The sequence below is a fragment of the Triturus cristatus genome, chromosome 6 (assembly GCF_964204655.1).
Source record: "Triturus cristatus chromosome 6, aTriCri1.1, whole genome shotgun sequence".
Lineage (NCBI taxonomy): Eukaryota > Metazoa > Chordata > Amphibia > Caudata > Salamandridae > Triturus > Triturus cristatus.
This window is the reverse complement of record NC_140589.1, coordinates 348615613-348636220: the sequence shown is the minus strand read 5'-3', so window position 1 is coordinate 348636220 and position 20608 is coordinate 348615613. Positions and strand designations below refer to the sequence as shown.

Here is a 20608-nt window from a genome sequence, read left to right as displayed (position 1 = left end):
CAGGTCCCAGTGACTTTATATGGGTTTACCCTTTATTTTGATGACTCCCCGAAAGAGGTGGCCATACCGGCCCGCCTTCGCTTCGTCCAGCTCAAGGTACTCCATAGGGTCTATGTCACGGGGCCAAGGCTACTGCGTATGGGATATGCTGTAGACGGGTTGTGTAAGCGTGGGTGTGGTTCTTTGGGGACCTTTTTCCATATTTTGTGGGAGTGCCCGGAGGTGGAGCGATTCTGGCGTGGTGTGCATGAGGTCCTGCGGGTGGTTACGCGTGTGTCGCTGCTGCCCGAAGCGAGGAGATGCCTGTTGAATGTGTGGGAGCCAACCGACTACTCGGTGCCGCAGACGCGGTGGGTGACTCTGGGATATATGGTGGCCAAACGCGACATTGCTCAACTGTGGGGTTCCTAGAGGTCGCCGACTGTCTCGGCATGGAAGGATAACATGGATTGGTGCATGTTTCGGGAAAAGGTGGTCTATGTTGCGAGAGGTAAGCCTGGGACATGGGTGAACGTATGGGGCCCCTGGAACGCCTACCGCGGGGGAATCTGTACCCCGCCGTTATTGCCCGATCCGTCATCGGCCCCATCCCCTTAGCCAGTTTATCTCCCCGGTCCCGGACACTGAGTCCACCTAATCCCAGTCTTGACCTTTTCCCCCCCCTTGCTACTCCTATGGATTGGTAGGGTCCCCCCCGCTAGGGGAGCACATGCTGCTGTTTCCGATTGTGGGTTGCCTTGTGGATTTGTTCTTTTGTTGTTATTTATATTAAAATGAAACCGTTATGTGTGCCCGGATGGTGTGGCTACCACCGCTTCTAACTCCTGTGCATTTCCCTTTGCCGCGGCATGCGCGCTATTGTTTGTATCACATGCTCCTCTTGCTTGCTAGCGGCCGGCCTGAAGGTTGTAGGCCCATCTCTGTATATTTTTGAATTTTGTAATAAACGGTTTCAAAAAAAAAAAAAAAAGAAAAAGGGCCAGGTCAAAGTGTTTATCTACCCAGTGAAGCCATTTGTCAGCAAATAAACAATATAATGTATTTGCATGCATTTGCAACACTTCTTCTCATGAACTTCCATAATAGCCTCAAGCTCCATGAATGTACCATGGGCTTATTCCAGTGCATCTAATTTTACAAATCTGCTGTATTTATCCCTGATGCTGCCCTGAAAGCAGACACTGCAACAATAAAAACTACAACTTGTTTTGATATAGAGACTGATGAATGCTACAGTTTTGTCACTTCTGGACACTAACAATACATCAATAGTGCTCCACTTATCAACCGCAGAAAGATGAACGTCTAAGAAACTCCTACAGGGAGTTGAGCTTGTAAACTGGAGCTCACACTAGATAACCAGTGATTACTCCACTGAGCCATGTCACTGGCTTATTAATCAGGAAGGGACATCTGGTGTACAATGTAATGTATGTGCCTCATGGGTGGGAGATGGATCAGATACAGCTTGGGGCTTTGGATTGTATTCTCCAAATTCGTCCTTGCCTATGCTACCATGCTCAATGGCCTGCCAGTACCACTGGTGACAAAGTAACTATAAGGTCACTGAACAGCTCTCCGGCAGCCCATTCACAAACCCTATCAGAGAAGGTGGCTGTGCCAGACTGATAAGACACTGGAGCAACCCGACCCGAAGCTATTGTAGTACTGAAGGCATCAAAACGTGGTACATCATCTGTCACATGAGTTCTTTGCATATTAAATAAACTGTCCGCCACCGGAAAGGCCATGGAACACTTTGCAAAACATTTTATAAAACCCAAAAGCAATGTCATGCATGTTCTGCCATATACTGGGGGCTCTCTACCCCCTGTCAAAGAAGCCTCTGGCTGCTGCGGATCAACTATCAAGTTTCTGGATTGTATACACAGAAAAATTTGCTTTTAAGCTCAAACACAGAAAATCTGTAGCAAGTTGTAAGCAACTAATGAAAACTTTCCTAACTATCGTAATGGAAAGTTTCAGTTCGATCATGGACACAGATGCAAGGATTATGCTGTACTTTCTTCACTTTATTTTCACACCAGCCACCTTAAACAACCAAGATTCAATTTCCCATGACCCATTGGGAAAAGGGAGAAGTTCAGTTCAACCAATCAGCTACATGAACTTCCCTTCATATTCCTCTGTAGACTCTATTTCTTACAGTGACCAAAGCTGGAATTGATGTGATTTAATCCTGTTTGGAAAACTCAATTTCTTCAAATTAACAAAGGAACCTTTGCAATTGTGAACACTTGTGGGGGAAAAAACAACTAGTTGATAAGTAGGGTACATAAGATGAGGCACAACAAAACTCAAAACATAATCATGCAAGTAACATAGTACAGGTCACTGAAAAAATGATATTCAAGTACCTATTTGAAATGATCCAAGGTTCTGTCTCTTGCTGGGTAGGGCAAAAATAGTAAACGAGAGCTGGGAAGACTAATCCACGCCTCCGTGTCCTTATTAGAATTCAAACATTTCGTACAGATAGCTGGAAAAATGTTCATTCTATGTCAGGAACAGAGGCAAGGATTATGCTAGTTTAAAGCTTGTCAACCACCAGAGCCACAATGGAGGAGACTGGTTTGAAATAGAACCTTTTAAAGGACGAGTCTGAGGACCAGTCTGCGGCGTCCTGTAGGCGCGCCCCAAGGGCGAAAGCCTTTGAAGCCAAAGCTTTTCTGGTGGAATGTGCCCCTAACAACTTGGTGTCAATGCCGGCTTCTTGCATGGTCCATCTTACCCACCTTGCAAATGTAGGTGAAGATACCACCTTATATGGCTTTTAATTGTTGATGACTACCTGTCGCTCATCAGGCAGACAAACAACCTCTAACATGGCCTCATATGCTGTTGCAGGGATTCTGCTTATGCACAGAACTATGCACAGGAAACCAGGACCTCAGTGAATTGTGGTGTACCAAAAACTCACCTCAGAACCCCTTATCCGACCAGCATCAGTGTCCCATTCTTTATCCGAGTTTTATCTCGGCGGTCCCAATGTATAGACAACCCAGAACAAGTGACTTAGGGTATTCTCAGGAATGTTGGGAATCAGAAATACCTGTTCGTAATTATTCTCATATCAGTCCACAACTGAATAAACAGAGACACGGTAAAGTTTAAAGAGTTTACTTTATAAACCTTATGTCCTAAGATGCAGTACTTTGGCTAACATACGCAGACAAATGATTACAATCAAAACCATCAGCATAGTTACAATACCATAGAAAATGAAAGGAGTAATCATAATAAAATGACAGTGGATGTCAGCCACCTTCCTTTCGCTAGTAAACTAATATTATTATTATTAGACTAATAAAAGGTCTCTAGGCTTGAATGGGGAACCCCATACCGTAAAGATCAGCTTAGTGGAATCACATCACAGGATCAGCTTAGACTCTGCTCCTGGGAAAGCTCTTCTTCCGAATGTGTCTAAAGCATGCAGCCTGCAATATTAAAAGCACTCGACTTTCAGGTATTTGCAGCTGCGTGCGTGTTATGGCTAAATAGTGGGCCGATCAACCTGAACCCAACAACATGCACCGTCTAGCGACCCAGACTGTTTCTTTACACAATGTTCAGACCAAGGTCGCTGCTCACTGTTAGCGATGTGAACAACAGACAGTTCTCATGTGATGCAAAGTCGAGCAAGCATTTCTCAATTAATAACATGTAACTACAGTGTTGTGTGCAAAAGCAGCAAAAGCGGCAAGATGGCTTCCTAACATCTAACGCGGTTGTGCTAACTTAGCATTGTACGTATATAGATAGCAGTCTTCACTACAATGCCTTAATACAAAGAACCACACATAAGCAGGAAGCATTGGCATTCCCACGAGAGGTGGCAATCCCGTCTCGATTACAATTGGGGCAACTGAAGATCCTACATAGGACGTACTACACTAGAACCATGCTCCACAAAATAGGCCGGGCTGAGACACCTCTCTGTCTGAGAGGATGTGGGACACAGGGCACATTTTACCACACACTTTGGAAATGTCCGCACATAACACTCTACTGGGAGGCGGTCATGGAGACAATTACTCGGGTGTGTGGCTTTGAAGTTCACCCTGAGCCGAAAAGGTACCTCCTCAATATATGGGAACCAACCGACCTTAATTACGCGGCACAGGACTGGGCGACCCTTGGGATTACGTTGGCTAAACGCAATATCGCACAACATTGGGGTGCACCAACGGCCCCCTTACACCGACACCAAGATATGGATAGATCAATGGTGTCCGAAAAAGCAGTCTTTGCACACAGAGGGTGTCCAAAAAATGGGGAGCGGGTGTGGGGCAAGTGGAATTCGTTCCGGGGCAACATTTGTGACCCCCCCGGCTGAATAATTAGACTCAGACTTAAGCGACTAGCCCACAAGAACTATTAAAAAGACAGATACATGCCCAGGATTGGGGGTCCAGACACTTTGATAAGCTGTGATGTACTTTAAGGCGACTCTTTGCAACATCTTACCTTTTTTAAATAACCAATAATGTATGTGTCATGATATTGGACTTGCCAAGTGTAACCAGCACTGTTTAGTGTTATTTTTTGGATAAATAAAAAGTAAAAAAAAAGAAAAAAAAAAACACACACATTTTTTCCAAATCTGCAAAAGCAGGATATGAAATTACAAGTGAGTTACAATTAGTACGTCTAGGCGTAAAAGTTCTCCCTGTTATGTCTAAGGCTCTGATGTCGGAGAACCTCCTGCAAGACACAAAACACAGCAAGGTAGCCAATTTCGCTGACATTTCTCGCCGGGAGAGATACTGACTACTCGGCCAAGACACAAAAAAGTTGTTGACGTCCCGGAGAATTGAATACTGTGGTTCCAGGGAAAGGGACTGCTAAATGCCTCTGAGCAGTTTCCTAATCAGTGGATGTTTCCCCCAATGGATGGCCGCCAAGATGAGAATGTCCGAATAATATCACCAAACAAAAGGTACTGATGATCTGTAGGCCATGACTTCTGAATCGAGAGCTGCCTGAAAATTCAGGATGTGTACAACATCTGTCCCCACAAGACCCAAGTTTCTCTGCTGACACCAACCCAACCATCAAGTCAAATCTGACCAGTATAGTTTAATTGTGCTGTCTGCCCAGTCTCTACAGAGGAGGCCCCGGAGTTGCCATCGAGTCCTGTAATCCTCTACGCCATAAGTTGTAGAGTTCCTTCCAGGACTAGGTGGTGATAGTTCTCAGAGGGATCCCTGAGGAGATATGGAATCAGGGGTTGACTGATTGGAGATCACAAGAAAGTTTCACACAACACTAAATAGGGACTTACATCCAGCCTCCTCCCTTTTCTGGTTTCCTATTGTTTCCTGTGTGTGCCACTTTCCTTTACTCCACTTCTATTGGTCATAGCAAATTTTCCTGCATTTACCAATACTTGTTCCTAGTCTGCTTCTCTTATCAGTGTCCCGCTGCTGAAATACTGTTAACATCCGCTTTGGTGTAACTATACTTTCATAAAGTTTTGCCTTTTACTTTTGCAGCATATTTAAATAAAAAATTATCACCCAAAGAGATTAAGTGATTTGCATGGAATCACAGGATGTCGTGAGGCACCGCTGAGACTCGAACCAGGATCCCCAGCTCTCGTGTCAGCAGCTCTGGCCGCTGCTCCACATCCTCTCCACTCCTATGTTATGTCAGGGAGCTCTTTCCTGCTCCTGGACAATGGTTGATGAAAACAGTTTTTCTAAATGTATTACATAGGTGAAACCGATGCATTACCAATGTTTGTTAAGCCTAACAAAGGTGTCCAAGTCAACCTCTGGGGCATGTGGGCGTTTGAGCAGGTTCTCTGGATGTCTTGCGTCAGGCTACCCTATTGGTAAGGAGGCCAAAGGCGCAGGCAGGTCTTCGCTCCTGTGAGAGTTTTAAAGCATCTGTCATCCATTTGAAGGAGTTTCTGCATCAACTGCGCCACAGCGTCCCAGACCACCTTGTGGATGGAAGCATCCATAGCATCACAGAACTCATCCGTAATTGGGAACTTCGAAAATGACTCCTCTTCAATATATGAGTCTAACTCATGCATTGCTATGGAAGGCAATACTGGCTTGGGAGTACCCAGGAGTGTTGTGATATAGCCTGAAAGCTATACATTTGTCTTTCACAATTCTGGGTCAAGCCCCCAGCGGGACACCAAACACTCTTTATATTACTAGGGTTCACACAACTGCCGCCTGGGTCAGTGTCCTGACCTTCTGAGGGCGCATTCCTGTGGGCTGGCAAGCAGAATACAGACCTCTTTTAAGGGTGTTCAGATTCCTGGCGTCTTGGGCCACAAACAATCCACTCTCTGCGGCTGGACACACAGGATGTGCTACACAGAAAGTCCAAAACCATGGTCCAGCCACTGGAGACAGGGGAAAACGCACACGTCAGGAAATGCAAGGCAGAGGAGGTGCGCGCCCTCTAGCGGCCGGAAGACTGCTACACGCCAGCCCCGACGCCTCTTCTGTGGCAAATAATTATTGCAAAAGGTACCCGCGAGGAGCGCTCAAGAGTTTCCACGCAGCTACAAAAACAAAGTATGCCACAGTACAAGATGAAACATTTATATCAGAATAAAAGATGGAGGTGTCAGAGGCCGACACTTTTCTGACCGCTGCTGGAGCAGCGAAGAAAGAAGAAAGAGTGTCTTCCAAGGGACATGAATTGAGATTCGAGTAGCTGATAGGTGGAACTGAACTTCTTCCTTTTTCCAAATGGTTCATGGGAAATGTATACGTTATTGTTGTTTAATATGGCTGATGTGAAAATAAAGTGAAGAAAGTACAACATAATTCTCACCTCCAGTCTGACATAGAATTCTCTTTTCTGTGTAGTACCCTACAGCAGTGGTTCTTCACCTGTGGTCCGATGACCCCTGGGGGTCCGTGACGCATACTTGGGGGGCTGGGAGGACTTATTTTAGAAAATTATATAATATTTGAATTTGTACATTAAAGGTAATAAAGTATATACAAATAAAAAACAGAAAATGGGAAAACCTTTTCTACATTTGATTGCAAATTTAACAAAAAATTTCTACATTTAAACATTTGTTTAGGGTATACTTGATTTTGTACTTTTGTGTATTGTTTTGAGGTTCAAATCATAGAAATTGCTTAGGCCAGGGTTCCCCGGCTTCCAAAAATGACTCAGTGGGGGTCTCCGGATTTCAGTAATGATTCAGTGGGGATCCATGGGAGTCAAAAGGTTAAGAACCACAACCCTACAGGATCACCATGATTCAAACTATAGAGCAAAGACAAACATACTAGATCAAGTGGTATTGCACCAGTTCAAGCAAACCTGCCTTCAGAAGAACAGGGCGGTGTTGGTTTCAGAGATTGGTTTAAACAGTCATAAGGAAAAAATTAATACTAACAGTCAATATCATTAACACAGACCTTTTACCATCCGAAATATAGTTATGCCACTGAAATTTCAATGCAAACCAAATAAAAAAGTTAAAGCACTTTGACAGTTATCCAGCAAAATTACCATGAAATATTCATTTGAAAATGACTATATTCGTAAAATAAGGACATTCACAGAAAAGACACAAAGATGACCAAGCAATGGCTTAAACTAATGGTATGAAGACCTGTTACGACCCATTTGGAGGTGTAATAAAAAGCAACAACACATAACGTTCATCATAAGCAAAAAGTTCAAAAGGTCCAGCAATATCTAAACCTAACTTGGACCAGGGTTCAGAGGGAATTTCAACAGGTGAAAGTGGTGCAGTACAACTTTTCTTACTCTTATCACTGTTGGCACATTCCCAACAATCTTTAACAACTTCCTCAATCTGTCTATCCATTGTTGGCCACCACTACCACTCACGAACCCTGGCCTTCGTCAAATTCCTTCCTAAATGTCCCTCACGGGCCAAATTGATGAGCTTGCACCTAAGATCACGAGGAGGTATCACTCGATTACCCCTCAGTAATTTCTCATCGAAAACAAAAAGGTCATTCTTAACATCAATGAAACATTTCAGATGTTCAGGAACATCTTTATCAGCTGGCCATCCTTCAACTGAACATTTCTTGATCATTTCAAAATCACTGTCAGCGCGAGAGGCTAAAGACCATTCATCTGAGTCAACAGCAGACTCGTGTACCCATCCTACCAGAGAATTTGCCACCCCCACACCAGATTGATCCAGAGGTAATCTTGAAAGGCAATCCGCAATGATATTCATTGATCCAGGAACGTACCCTACAACAAAATTAAATTCTGACAACCCCTCCATCCAACGTTTGATTCTAGGGGAAACATTTTCAACATCTCTGCATGTGAAAATTTGACATAAAGGACGATGATCAGTCCTAACAACTATAGGTAAACCCCAAAGGTAAAACTTAAAGTGATGAACAGCCCAGAAAACTGCCAACGCCTCTCGCTCAATCACTAAGTAGCGTTCTTCAGCACCCCTGAGTGAGCGAGAGGCGAAAGCAACAATCCTGGACTCACCATCCACAACTTGTGATAAAACCGCTCCCAATCCAAGCATATTGGCATCAGTGGACAAGATTTTTTTCTTGCAAGCATCAAAATGCCCCAACGTGGGCATGTGACTGATTACGCTTTTAATATCGTTGAAGGCAGAAGAACATTCGTTAGATCATGCAAATTGAACAACTTTTTTGAGTAGCAACCTTGGAGGAGAATTAACACAAGTAAAATTCTGCTAATCCTAAAAATGAACGAACTTGGTCTTTGTTAACAGGTACAGGAGCCTTCACAATACTTTCCGCTATGTCAAGTTTAGGACTCATTCCTTCAGCAGAAATTGTATGTCCTAAATAGTTCACAGAAGACACACGAAATTTGCACTTTTCCTTTTTGATAACCAGACCAGCATCTTGTAGCCGTTGTAAAACCTTCCACAACACTTTGTCATGATCCTGTTGGTCCTTCCCATAAACCAGGATATCATCTTGAAAAATTAGAACTTTGGTTAACCTTCTAAAACTTTATTCATGACCCTCTGAAAGTAAGCTGCAGCGGAAGCTAGACCAAAAGGCATTCAAATGAATCTGAAAACCCCTAGGGGTGTTACGAATGATGTCAGATGCTTGGAGTGTGGCTGTAAAAGAACCTGATGGTACGCGGATGACAAATCCATCACACTGAAGCACCTGGCATCTTTAATTAGAGCAAGAGTTTGAGAAATATTTGGTAAAGGTTGCCTGTCAACCCAAATATGTCTGTTAAGACCACGCAAGTCTACACACATGCGAATCCCTTTACCACCATCCTTGGGTGCCAAAACTATGGGAGCCAACCACTCAGAGCATTCGATCTCTTCAATGACACCTGCAGATAATAGTCTCTTGAGTTCTTGATTCAAAGGTTCCATCAACAAGTGTGGAACTTTCCTAACTTTGCTGACAAAGGGTTGAGCGTTGTGCTTCAAAACAATTTTGTGTTCAAAGTTTTTTGAGTAAACCAAGCCGATCACTAAATACCTTGGGAAACTGTGAACATACATCATCAGATAGCAAACCAGGGGATAACAGTAACACTTTTTTTCTGGCGAATTGGGATCTAGTTTAATTCCCATGTCTCTGTGGTGCCTTCACCCAAGAAGATGGTCTCCTCTTTTCGCTACATACACTTTCCCAATGGTCTCTCTGTCTTTGAACTGAATTTTTCTTATTACAAATCCTAAAACATCAATTTTGACCCCAACATAACCTACTGGGTTGATGTCTGGAGGAAAAAATTCAACTTTATCAAGACCAAAAACAGTATTCCAATTAGCATCACCCACCATAGTGTAGGGTGACCCTGAGTCAGCCAAAACAGAAAATCGTTCACCACCAATGAACACTTCACACTCAGGCATATCAAGTGTGTCACCATCGACAACACCATCCTCTCTTATACTGCAAATAAACTTTTTCTCTTGTTCGACAAGCTGTACAGTTTGATTCCTACCACTGCGACACACACGCGCGTAATGGCCCCTTTTTCCACACTTATTACAAACAACAGACCTTGCAAAACAATTGGGACTATTTGGTAAATGGCTATCACTCCCACATCTAAAACACTTGAAACTGTTCCTGTTGTTTCTAAACCCCGAATGTTCAGTATCAGGAGATTTATATTTTGACAGAGATTGTTCTGAATTAAGAGTTTTTTTAATCTCTCTCAGATTGATTTCCTTTGGATGCTCCTTTGAAATCATCTTTCTTAGATTCATCTTTTTTAACTTCATGAATAGCCTTATCATCTACAGTAACATCACAAGTTTTCTCTACTTTCATCTCACGTACCCACATATTGGTATTCTCCATGCGCTCTACAATTGATAGTGTATCCTTGAGGTCAGGATTTTTAGCAAGGAGCTTTTGTTGAACTTTCGGGTAATTCGTGCATCTAAAGATTTGATCCCTAATAAGAGAATCTGTAAGTTGCTCAAACTCACAGGTACGAGCTAAGGTTTTTAAAGTGGCTACATAGCTGCTAATCTTTTCTTGCTTGCCCTGGATCCTAGAGAATAACTTATGGTGCTCTAGTACAACATTCATTTTTGAACCAAAATGTTTTTCAAGCATCATAACAGACATATCATAGACATTTTCAGGCTCACCCTCACCACGCCCTAAGACAATTTCATCTAAGCTGTCATAGACATGTCTTCCTTCAACTCCTAAGTTAGGCAAAAGTGTGGCTTGTTTTCTTACCACTGAAAATTTCTCCCCTCCAATAGCTAATAAATATGAGTCAAACAGAGGCTTCCACCTTTTCCAAGGTAAGATGGGGTCACCAACATCAGAGAGGAATTGAGGTGGTTGAGACATGTCGGAGGAGGTCATTATGAGGAAAATACCATTAAAAAAATGTAGTGGGCAGATGCAAAACAAAATGGTTGCAAATGAAGTATACAATAACTGAAAAATGTCATAAAATTCAATGAAGATTATTTGTAAAAATACTAGCAATCATAAGGAATCTATTGAAGTAGATAATAAATATGAGAAATGGATTGGAAAGATTTACACACCACAGATATATTGTATGAAGGATTGCTCTGATGCCTAAATGGAAAGAGAGATTGAAATTATGCACAAAAGTGAATTGTTAGTGACTGAAAACTACCCTTCCCCCCCCCTTTTTTTTTTTAAATTGAGTGCGCAGCCATGCGCATCGGCTAAAGTAAGCAACGTTTTTTTCAGAAATTAATCAATTGTCAAAACATAAGTGTGCGTATCACTGATGCGCTCTCCAGAGTGTGCACATCACTGATGCACAACGTAAAGATTTCAATGTTCGAAATTCCACAACTGCGTGGAATCGATAAGCAGAGTGTCCAACGTGGTTGGCAAAGACGTGGTTGGCAAGAATGGAGAATTAAAGATGGTGGCACGAAGTCTGCGTTGGTCCGGATGGCTCACAGCACGCAAGTGCAATACAACGTGGTATGCGTCACACTCAGATGCAATGCGGTAGCAGGAAAATCCAAACGTAGCTCGGTCAACGCACAGACTCCCATGAAGATCCACATTCTTCTGATAGAAGGTAAGGAGATTTACAGTGCGCAAGCAAGCGCAAATGCGATTCAAATAATGCCAATGTCACCGTTAAAGTCAGATACTTTTCACGATGAAAGAAAATTAAAGCGCCCGTGAGTATAACACGAGAAGGTAATGTCACAATACCTTGTCAGGTAAAGACTTGATAGTAGTCTCAATCAATCCTCAGAATGAATGAAAAGTCCAAGCCAATTAAATGTAGATCTTGCCAATCCAAGACAGCGTAGGCAATCTTTAAAGTAAGGAATACTAGGAACACGGAGATAACTTTGAAAAAATAGTCACTCACAATGAAACAGTACCTGAAGGTTGTTCCATCAAATAAAAGTCTACAACGCTGTAGTGGGTTCACAGGGGAGGCTGGTGGTCGTCAAATCATGTCCCCTCACAGGTACAACTCGTCGCCAGTGTAAAGAAGTCCAATGTAGCACGTAGGAAATTTGTAGAGTATTTATTTCTGAGTACATGTAATGGACCACCAGCCCAAGCAGCAGTAAATCTCCAACTGCCTAGGATGCAGCCTTCAAGAAGCTGGAGCATTCTGTTGCTAAGCTATGACACATGGGATGCAGGGACGCAACCCAGCAACACATGTAAGAAGAAACAGAAGCAGGACACAGGGTAAGAGAAGAAGGTGTAGAATATATATGTGAAACCACAACACTGCTGTTCAAAGGTATTCCACGGGTGTAAAACACTTGTCAGGCTGAAGAGTTGTGTTATGTTAAAGAGAACGGCCATGATCTTCCTGCATTCAAGGGAGTAATGCGATTAGGGTAGTTTCAGGAGAATAATCTATTGTTCAGAAAGGATTAAGTCATTTATCATAACAGTGAGTGTTAGATCTATATAAAATAGCACGCTCTAAAATGCAATGCTCTGGAGTGTACACAGGTGTCAAGAAAACATTAAAATGAAATTCAGCAAATCTAAAGTTATAGATGTGCATTACTTTCTACTTGCAGGTACATCGTTACCCTGTACTTCTTAATCTGTCTCACAGTGCCACCCACAGTGGAAATGGATTCCCACTTGAATTGTGCTATGTGGGTTCTGTACTGTGCAACAGTGGCAGAGGGCATTAAAATAAAATATTTGGCCACTCTTCTGCTCTGTGCTATCCCGCCTTACCTGCTAGTCACTGGAATTCTGTGTTCCTCCCTGAACAGGCGTGGGTAGGCAAATCTGCTGCTGGTAACCTGATACATCACCTCAAGGGTCTCTCTTCAGTCACACTTTGCTGCCCTTCATCCCCCTGCAGAACTCTAGTATCTAATGGAATTCAAATCAGCAATCACCATTTTAAGTGTTGCGCTTGGCTCTACGGGGACTACCCTTTCAACTTATTTATAAAGGATCAGCAAAAACCTGCCTTGGAATCGAGATATGCTTTATTCATCTATTCAGTCACCTGACTGCTGCATACAGAAACGAAGGCAAATAAAACATCATAGGACATAATGGCAGTGGTTCTTTGAGACGGTTCTCTATCTTTGCAAAGAAAGTTATGGCACAGCTCTGTCCCGTGCATGGGAAATTACCACAGTGGAATTTAATGTTTATGAGCCAGATGGAAGACTGCAATTTCCAAACAACCATGTATCCTGAAAGGACCAGTTGTGGTGGAAAGAGGAAGTCTGAAAGGGCCAAATAACCATGTCCATGATGTGGTGCATGAGTGGTTAGGGTAACCCAAACTGTGATGTTATTGGTGCACTGGTAGGAGATAGAGAGAATGCCCAAGATGGTAGCCTGCATGGGTTATTCAGCTGATACATCTGGTGGTCCGATCACAGTGTAGTATGAATGAGGGACCACTGCTGTCACAACCATGCACGCTAGTATGTGATCACTTTGAAGACTTCTAGGCAGGGCACGAGTCGGTGGCAGACGCGAGTGGACGGCGTCCACCAACTATTTTCACAGGGTGGATGCTGTCCACCCTGCCAAGAAGTTGGGCCCCACTGAAAAATGTGCTGAACTCGTCCCGGTGTCATTTGCAAACACGGGGACACATTCAGCAGTGCCTGCACGTTGTTGTCGGCTTTCGATCTGCAACAACGTGCAGGCGGTGAGGGGGCTTCCTTAGTTAAGACTCCTGCTGGGCCCATAACAAAGTTCGAATCTGAGGGATCATCAGGCCTCCTTATGTTCCAGTCTCTTGGCTGGAGCAGTCAGGAGCCTCACACCTAGAAGCAAATGCAGGGGAAACAAAGGCTCACACCTTGGTAGCACTTCACATACTTAAGAGAGGCAGTTTTCACTTTGTTCAGTCCCCGTTTACAAGATACACTTGCACAGTAAGAATGTCAGATGTGTTGGTCTTACACAGTATTTACACAAAATACATAGCCTTTATAAAGTGCTTACTACCCCTGAGGATTCGTTGTAATAATCTAAATACCACTATTTTTTCTTGTAAAGCACTATGGGTAGAGGAAGTTTGTGCTGACAGAAGGCCACATTGTTTAAAATGTACCTTACAAAAGTGTGAATCTTCTGCCTAAATCAGGAGAGTTTCCCTTTATACTTGAAATGTGCTCAAATGTACTCCTGAAAGACATGTTTAACATACATGTGAGGGCTTAAGATCTGATATCCCCTCCTGTGATGTCACGCACCGTGATGTCACGAGCCGTGATGCCACGCACTGTGATGTCACTAGCATACTGAATAACTTGGTTAGTCCCCCCCAATTCTTTTTTTAGGACTTGTGCCCTGCTTCTAGGTACTTATAAAAAAGGTAATCAACTCTGGGATATTTAAGTAATGTCCTGCCTAACCATCAATAAACTGGGCTCTAAACAGGAACAAGTGTAGTAGTCAGGCTTTTAGACATACACCGATCTATTTTTCTGAAAGAGGGTAATCTCTTTTCTTATGTATTATTTTGCAGGGTTTAATGATAGTATGGTTTGGTGACTCTTTTTATATCCAAAATGCCTTTCTAGTTTTTGATTGTGCTGTTTTTGTCAGTAAATAAAAATTATGTATATATGAAATGAGGCCTTAGTCAGTGGTAAAGAGGGAAACATACAATTGATAGGGGAAACACATCAACGCAGACGCCATGACAGCATATTATGGGAAATAACTGCAATGGAGGACTAAGAGAAGAGAGGTTAGATATAGGCAAGTGCTATGGAAGGAGAGACATTAAAGAAAGAAAGGAGAGCTAGTAAAGGGAAGACAAACACATGAGGGTGAAAAAATTAATAGTAGAAAGGAGAGTGGAGAGTGAAGATTATCATCTGAAACATAATCAGGGTTCGCAAAATAGGAGGTTGGAGATGGAAAGTAATTGCTCAATTACCCACACAAAAACAATGATCACAGAAAAATCTAGTGAGATGAGAGATTGGTTACAAAAACCAAAGAACAAAATTGATCTTCAACACTACAAACACACACGAAGCCGTGTATATGTTTTGAGCCTGCTTACTCCAATTCCACACAGGAATCTGAATATGTTCACAATGAACTCACAAACAACTAAGCACATATCTGAGCCTGCTCACCACACATCCATACAAAAACAAGTACAGGTCTGAGCCTGGTTGCAAAAACGCACAAAGAAACGTAGAGAACTGAGCTTGGGCATGATAATGCAAGTATGGAACTGGTCATTCCAAATTCACATGCGGCTAAGCACAGATCCGAGCCTGGTTCCATGAACTCACGACTAACCAAGTATAGATCTGAGCTTGGTTACCATGGATTGCACAGAGGCATGGGTGCTTCAAACTCTTAATGGACTTGAACAAATCTGAACCCCTCCCACCTAAACCCACGTCCTCTCTCACGTTTTCGAAACAAATATAACACATCAAAAAACCAAATGGAGATATGTTCACTGTAACTATAAATGCCTGATACTCTATACTATATGTGGGAAAAGACTGCTGAAAAGGGGTATGACAATCTTTATTAAATTAGTACTCAAGTTTATTTTTTTCTATAACCAAAGCAGGCAAACTATTGGGAGATTCTCTTGACAATTTTAAATTTGACCTAAACGGGTTATGTAATACATTTATTTCTATGTGCAAGCAACAACCATTAATAAGTAACTATTTAGGAGGGAGAAAAATCAGGTTTTAGGAAAACATTTGTGTGCAAAGCTGTAGCTCCCTTTACATTAATACTATAAAATCTTGACAAAAAGGCATGTACTAAAAACAACATCCACGTTCTGTAAAAATAAATGAAATTAACGTTTGAATATACACTGATGAGTTGGAATCGTATTCTTTTTAAGTTTCTTGAGAACGACATTGACAACAGTGGCAATAACTTACTTATTTCCCATATTCATATTTGTAAAGAACTCAGTAAAGGAGGATTAGTATTTCTTAACAAGACCAAATTACATCGTTCTTTGCTGTTGACTATGTTAGTACTTATCTATGAGAATACTTACTAGGCCACTGTTCTGATCTCTTGGTAAACCGGTTTTTACTGATGGACGTGACATGGCATGTTGGGAGTGGCCAAAGTAATACTTTGGTACGTAAACATGAGGGGCAAAGAATGGCTATGGAAAGAAACATGCGACAAAAAGGGATAAACAATAATGGAAAACAAAACAGAATTAGATAAAATGAAAAACACAAAATGAAAACTCAATTTATAAACAAGAAATGTTAATGCATGGCGATTTTTGTGGATAATGAAAACTTTACACAGATTTTACAGACATTTGCATGTTCACATTAAAATGTATATTTGCGTTCAATAATTTTTCAACTCTATCACATTTTCTACCCTTGACATACATAGTCTCCTATCCCTAGACACATTATTTACCCCACTGCGACTGTTTACTTACTCCGTGTCCATTCAGATGACAGGTGCATAACTACGCGCATGGTGTCAAGTGTGTGTGTTAGCCAACAGGCTTGCTGTTTTGTAGACCACTATGGCACACTTCTTTAATCGTTCTCTTTTCCAATCCCAGGCTGAATTTAGTGGGTAATTTACACATGCCCTGCATGTTTTACCAACACACGGGCATACATTGTACTTCCTACTTATTCTGCGCGTTATACAATATTTATGCATGTATACATAACAAACGTTCCTAGTTTATGTCTCTTTCTGCCATCCAAACACGTCGAGCATCGGCCCGTGTGTGTGCACAAATGGATACATGATCTTAAGCCTAGGCTGCACTGTTTAGCTTCAGACACTCATCTTCAACCCCAACACAGTAGAAGCCAGACATGGACTGGAACAATCAGCTGCCGAAACAGACTTTGTTCTTAGTCGAAACACTGTGCTTATTCCGCAATCGCCGTATTAAACTTGCGCACAATGCGCGTACGCCGACATTAACACAATGCCAATAAAGCACTCCAGAACTAATGTTGAAACCTCTGCAACAGAAGGAGCATTGGAAAACTGCGAATTGTTGCCGCCGCCAAATGACTAACTGCTTTAAATGAGCCCCTGCTTGATGCTCTGAAGCTTGTCTTTTGTATCTGCGGCTCTGGCTGCCTATTTGCGTCTGAACTTTATTTGCTGCCTGGGTGTTGTGATTCACACACGCTGAGGGCTTACCGGCGTTTCTCTGTAGCTGTTGGACTTTTGCTCACAACTAGCCGCACCCGCTCCGCGGGTGCCGCGTCGCAGTTCTGGGCTTGTGTTGCTGTTGGGAGCACGTTTGCTCACAGCCATCAGGAAGGTCTTGAGGAAGCAGGGATTGAGCCTGTACTATCAGCGCCGCCGCAGGGACTCACCTAACCAGGAGCCCCTGCTTTCCGGCACACCTGCTGACCTGCTGCCCCTCCCACCCCTCGCTCAGAGGGTGAAAAGCGTTCGAGCTCCTCACTCCGGTGTGATTCACACACGCTGAGGGCTTACCGGCGTTTCTCTGTAGCTGTTGGACTTTTGCTCACAACTAGCCGCACCCGCTCCGCGGGTGCCGCGTCGCAGTTCTGGGCTTGTGTTGCTGTTGGGAGCACGTTTGCTCACAGCCATCAGGAAGGTCTTGAGGAAGCAGGGATTGAGCCTGTACTATCAGCGCCGCCGCAGGGACTCACCTAACCAGGAGCCCCTGCTTTCCGGCACACCTGCTGACCTGCTGCCCCTCCCACCCCTCGCTCAGAGGGTGAAAAGCGTTCGAGCTCCTCACTCCGGTGTGATTCACACACGCTGAGGGCTTACCGGCGTTTCTCTGTAGCTGTTGGACTTTTGCTCACAACTAGCCGCACCCGCTCCGCGGGTGCCGCGTCGCAGTTCTGGGCTTGTGTTGCTGTTGGGAGCACGTTTGCTCACAGCCATCAGGAAGGTCTTGAGGAAGCAGGGATTGAGCCTGTACTATCAGCGCCGCCGCAGGGACTCACCTAACCAGGAGCCCCTGCTTTCCGGCACACCTGCTGACCTGCTGCCCCTCCCACCCCTCGCTCAGAGGGTGAAAAGCGTTCGAGCTCCTCACTCCGGTGTGATTCACACACGCTGAGGGCTTACCGGCGTTTCTCTGTAGCTGTTGGACTTTTGCTCACAACTAGCCGCACCCGCTCCGCGGGTGCCGCGTCGCAGTTCTGGGCTTGTGTTGCTGTTGGGAGCACGTTTGCTCACAGCCATCAGGAAGGTCTTGAGGAAGCAGGGATTGAGCCTGTACTATCAGCGCCGCCGCAGGGACTCACCTAACCAGGAGCCCCTGCTTTCCGGCACACCTGCTGACCTGCTGCCCCTCCCACCCCTCGCTCAGAGGGTGAAAAGCGTTCGAGCTCCTCACTCCGGTGTGATTCACACACGCTGAGGGCTTACCGGCGTTTCTCTGTAGCTGTTGGACTTTTGCTCACAACTAGCCGCACCCGCTCCGCGGGTGCCGCGTCGCAGTTCTGGGCTTGTGTTGCTGTTGGGAGCACGTTTGCTCACAGCCATCAGGAAGGTCTTGAGGAAGCAGGGATTGAGCCTGTACTATCAGCGCCGCCGCAGGGACTCACCTAACCAGGAGCCCCTGCTTTCCGGCACACCTGCTGACCTGCTGCCCCTCCCACCTCTCGCTTGACGCCCCCATAAAGGGACGCCCCTTCCCCGCTGTGCGGGAGCACGCGGGAGCATCCGGGAGAAGCCCGGGACAAGGGCGGGACCATCTTTGGCCATCAGTGGCCAGAAGAGGCCGGGCCGGGCCACATCTCTTGGCTCTGCTAAGTGGGTACGAGAACAACGGGAGTATGGCCACAGGCACTAGAGCTAGTAAATCTAGGAAAGCTGCGGGAAACACAGTCATAGGCACAATGGACCAATTTATATCCCGGGCAGTCTCCATTGTAGAAAAGGAGATAGTTCTAGCTGAACGAAGACTATCCCGGGACTCTATGGGCCTGACACACAAGCGCTCATCTTTGGGCACCCTCGCCCTAGCCCCTAGCCCAGTAAATGTACCACCTACACCACTTGTGGTAGTCGACTCACCGGACACTGTCGAGAGGGTGAGTCGGATTAGGGTAAGCTCTGAAACAGTAACGACCATTGCACCAGACATTGCTCATGACTCAACACATTTTAACCTACTCGACTCATGCAATCCCTTGCTGGGGGTCCAATACGACGACCCTGAATCTGAGATTAACAACGCCCAAAGCCCTCTTGTTATATCTAACAAGGCTTTACACCTTCCCTTTACAGCTGCACCTACCGAAGTTGGTACCTCCTTAGTAGCGGCTTTAGCGACTGTTCCATCTGGGAAACCAGTTTCAGGTTCTGCAGTACCCAGGAAAAGAAAGCGCCCTGTTAGCCCTTACAGGGGGGGTCCTCTAAAACCACGTAGTAAATTAAGCAGGCACAACGCGACCAAAGGGGGTATCTCTAAAACAACTAATGCTCATACTAGAGTCTCATTACCCAGGGGCCTGGTTTGTCCGCTAGGCACACCTGTCCCGCCAGCGTCTCCTGGCACCACCCCAGTTCCTCAGGTAGCGCACACTGATACTGTCCTCCGACCTCTAGACGTTGAGGGCCTACTTAGGTCTGTGGTAATGCCCCTTGCAGACAAGATTGATTGTCTCACACGGAAATTAGCCACCCTTGAGCAATCAATGTTGGATAACTTCTATGTTGTGAAATCACTGGTTAAATTCCACTCCAAGAGGCAGGGAGAAGACAACGGAGGGTCAAGGTGTGGTACAGTAACACCAGTAACACTAGTACCCTCGGAGTCAATGTCTTGCCATACAGTACCTATACCTGGGAAGGCCCCGCAGTCACTGCAACCAAATACAGGTATCAGTCCTGCTCCACAAACTTCTAATCTTATACCTAGTCTGGGCCCCCCAAGGAAAAAATCAAATAGTCAAGCAGCAAAGACCTCCAAAGTTAAAGTTAATTTTGCCCCTAACCCAGAGGATATAGCGTCAACCTCCAAGGTAGCTGAAAATACGCCAACCGTGCCGAATGGAAATATAATTGTACCTATTTCCATTTCCGGCAGTCAGGTTGTGCCTAAACCTCTAGCTAAACCCCCAGTTAAATTACCACCGGGCAGGACAAAAATTAGCACACCCAATGCTAGCCTCCCCCCTGGGTGCCAACCGTATGTGGTAATCCTCACGGGGGTCCCGGAGCTTGAAGAGGGTTCTTGCGAGTTGTACTCTGATCTTAAACACAAGACCCTGTCCTGGCTCAGATTAAATAGACCTCTCCCAGGGTATATTGATGGTAGGATAGCCCATGTCCGCCGTGTGGGGTGGATTGGAAATAGACGCAAGGACTTAACCGGGGACTGCGTGCTAATTAACTTTAGTGATCCCAGAGCAGCAGGTATGATCTGCAGTCAGCAGTCGCCACACAATTTTTGCGACATACAAACCAGGGACTTGGGGTATTTCTATCGTCCCCCTCCGTTATCTGGGTTTGAGAAGCCTTTGCCGGATGAGGGCAGAGGTGCATGGTATCCTCACTATCCAACCTTGGATGCCAGAGTAAGGGCAAGGACGCCGACTCAAGCGGCTCCACCCCATGGATGGGGTTGGTGACTCGATAATCAAGTTGCATTAAACGCCCCTCCACCCAAGGCAAATGGGTTGTACACAGCA

At 44.5% G+C, this 20608-nt stretch overlaps 1 protein-coding gene across 7 annotated transcripts in view; it reads right to left on the bottom strand.

Moving 5' to 3' along the window:
* KIDINS220 (kinase D interacting substrate 220) overlaps positions 1 to 20608 on the bottom strand; it is a 1251292-nt gene that overhangs the window by 262436 nt on the left and 968248 nt on the right. For 6 of the 7 annotated variants that reach the window (XM_085610740.1, XM_085610741.1, XM_085610744.1 and 3 more), the window contains exon 25: positions 15988 to 16101. The exons of the other annotated variant lie outside the window; for it this stretch is intronic. In XM_085610740.1, the coding sequence (XP_085466866.1) occupies positions 15988 to 16101 (114 nt within the window). The remainder of the gene's footprint in view (positions 1 to 15987; positions 16102 to 20608) is intronic. 7 annotated transcript variants of the gene reach the window in all.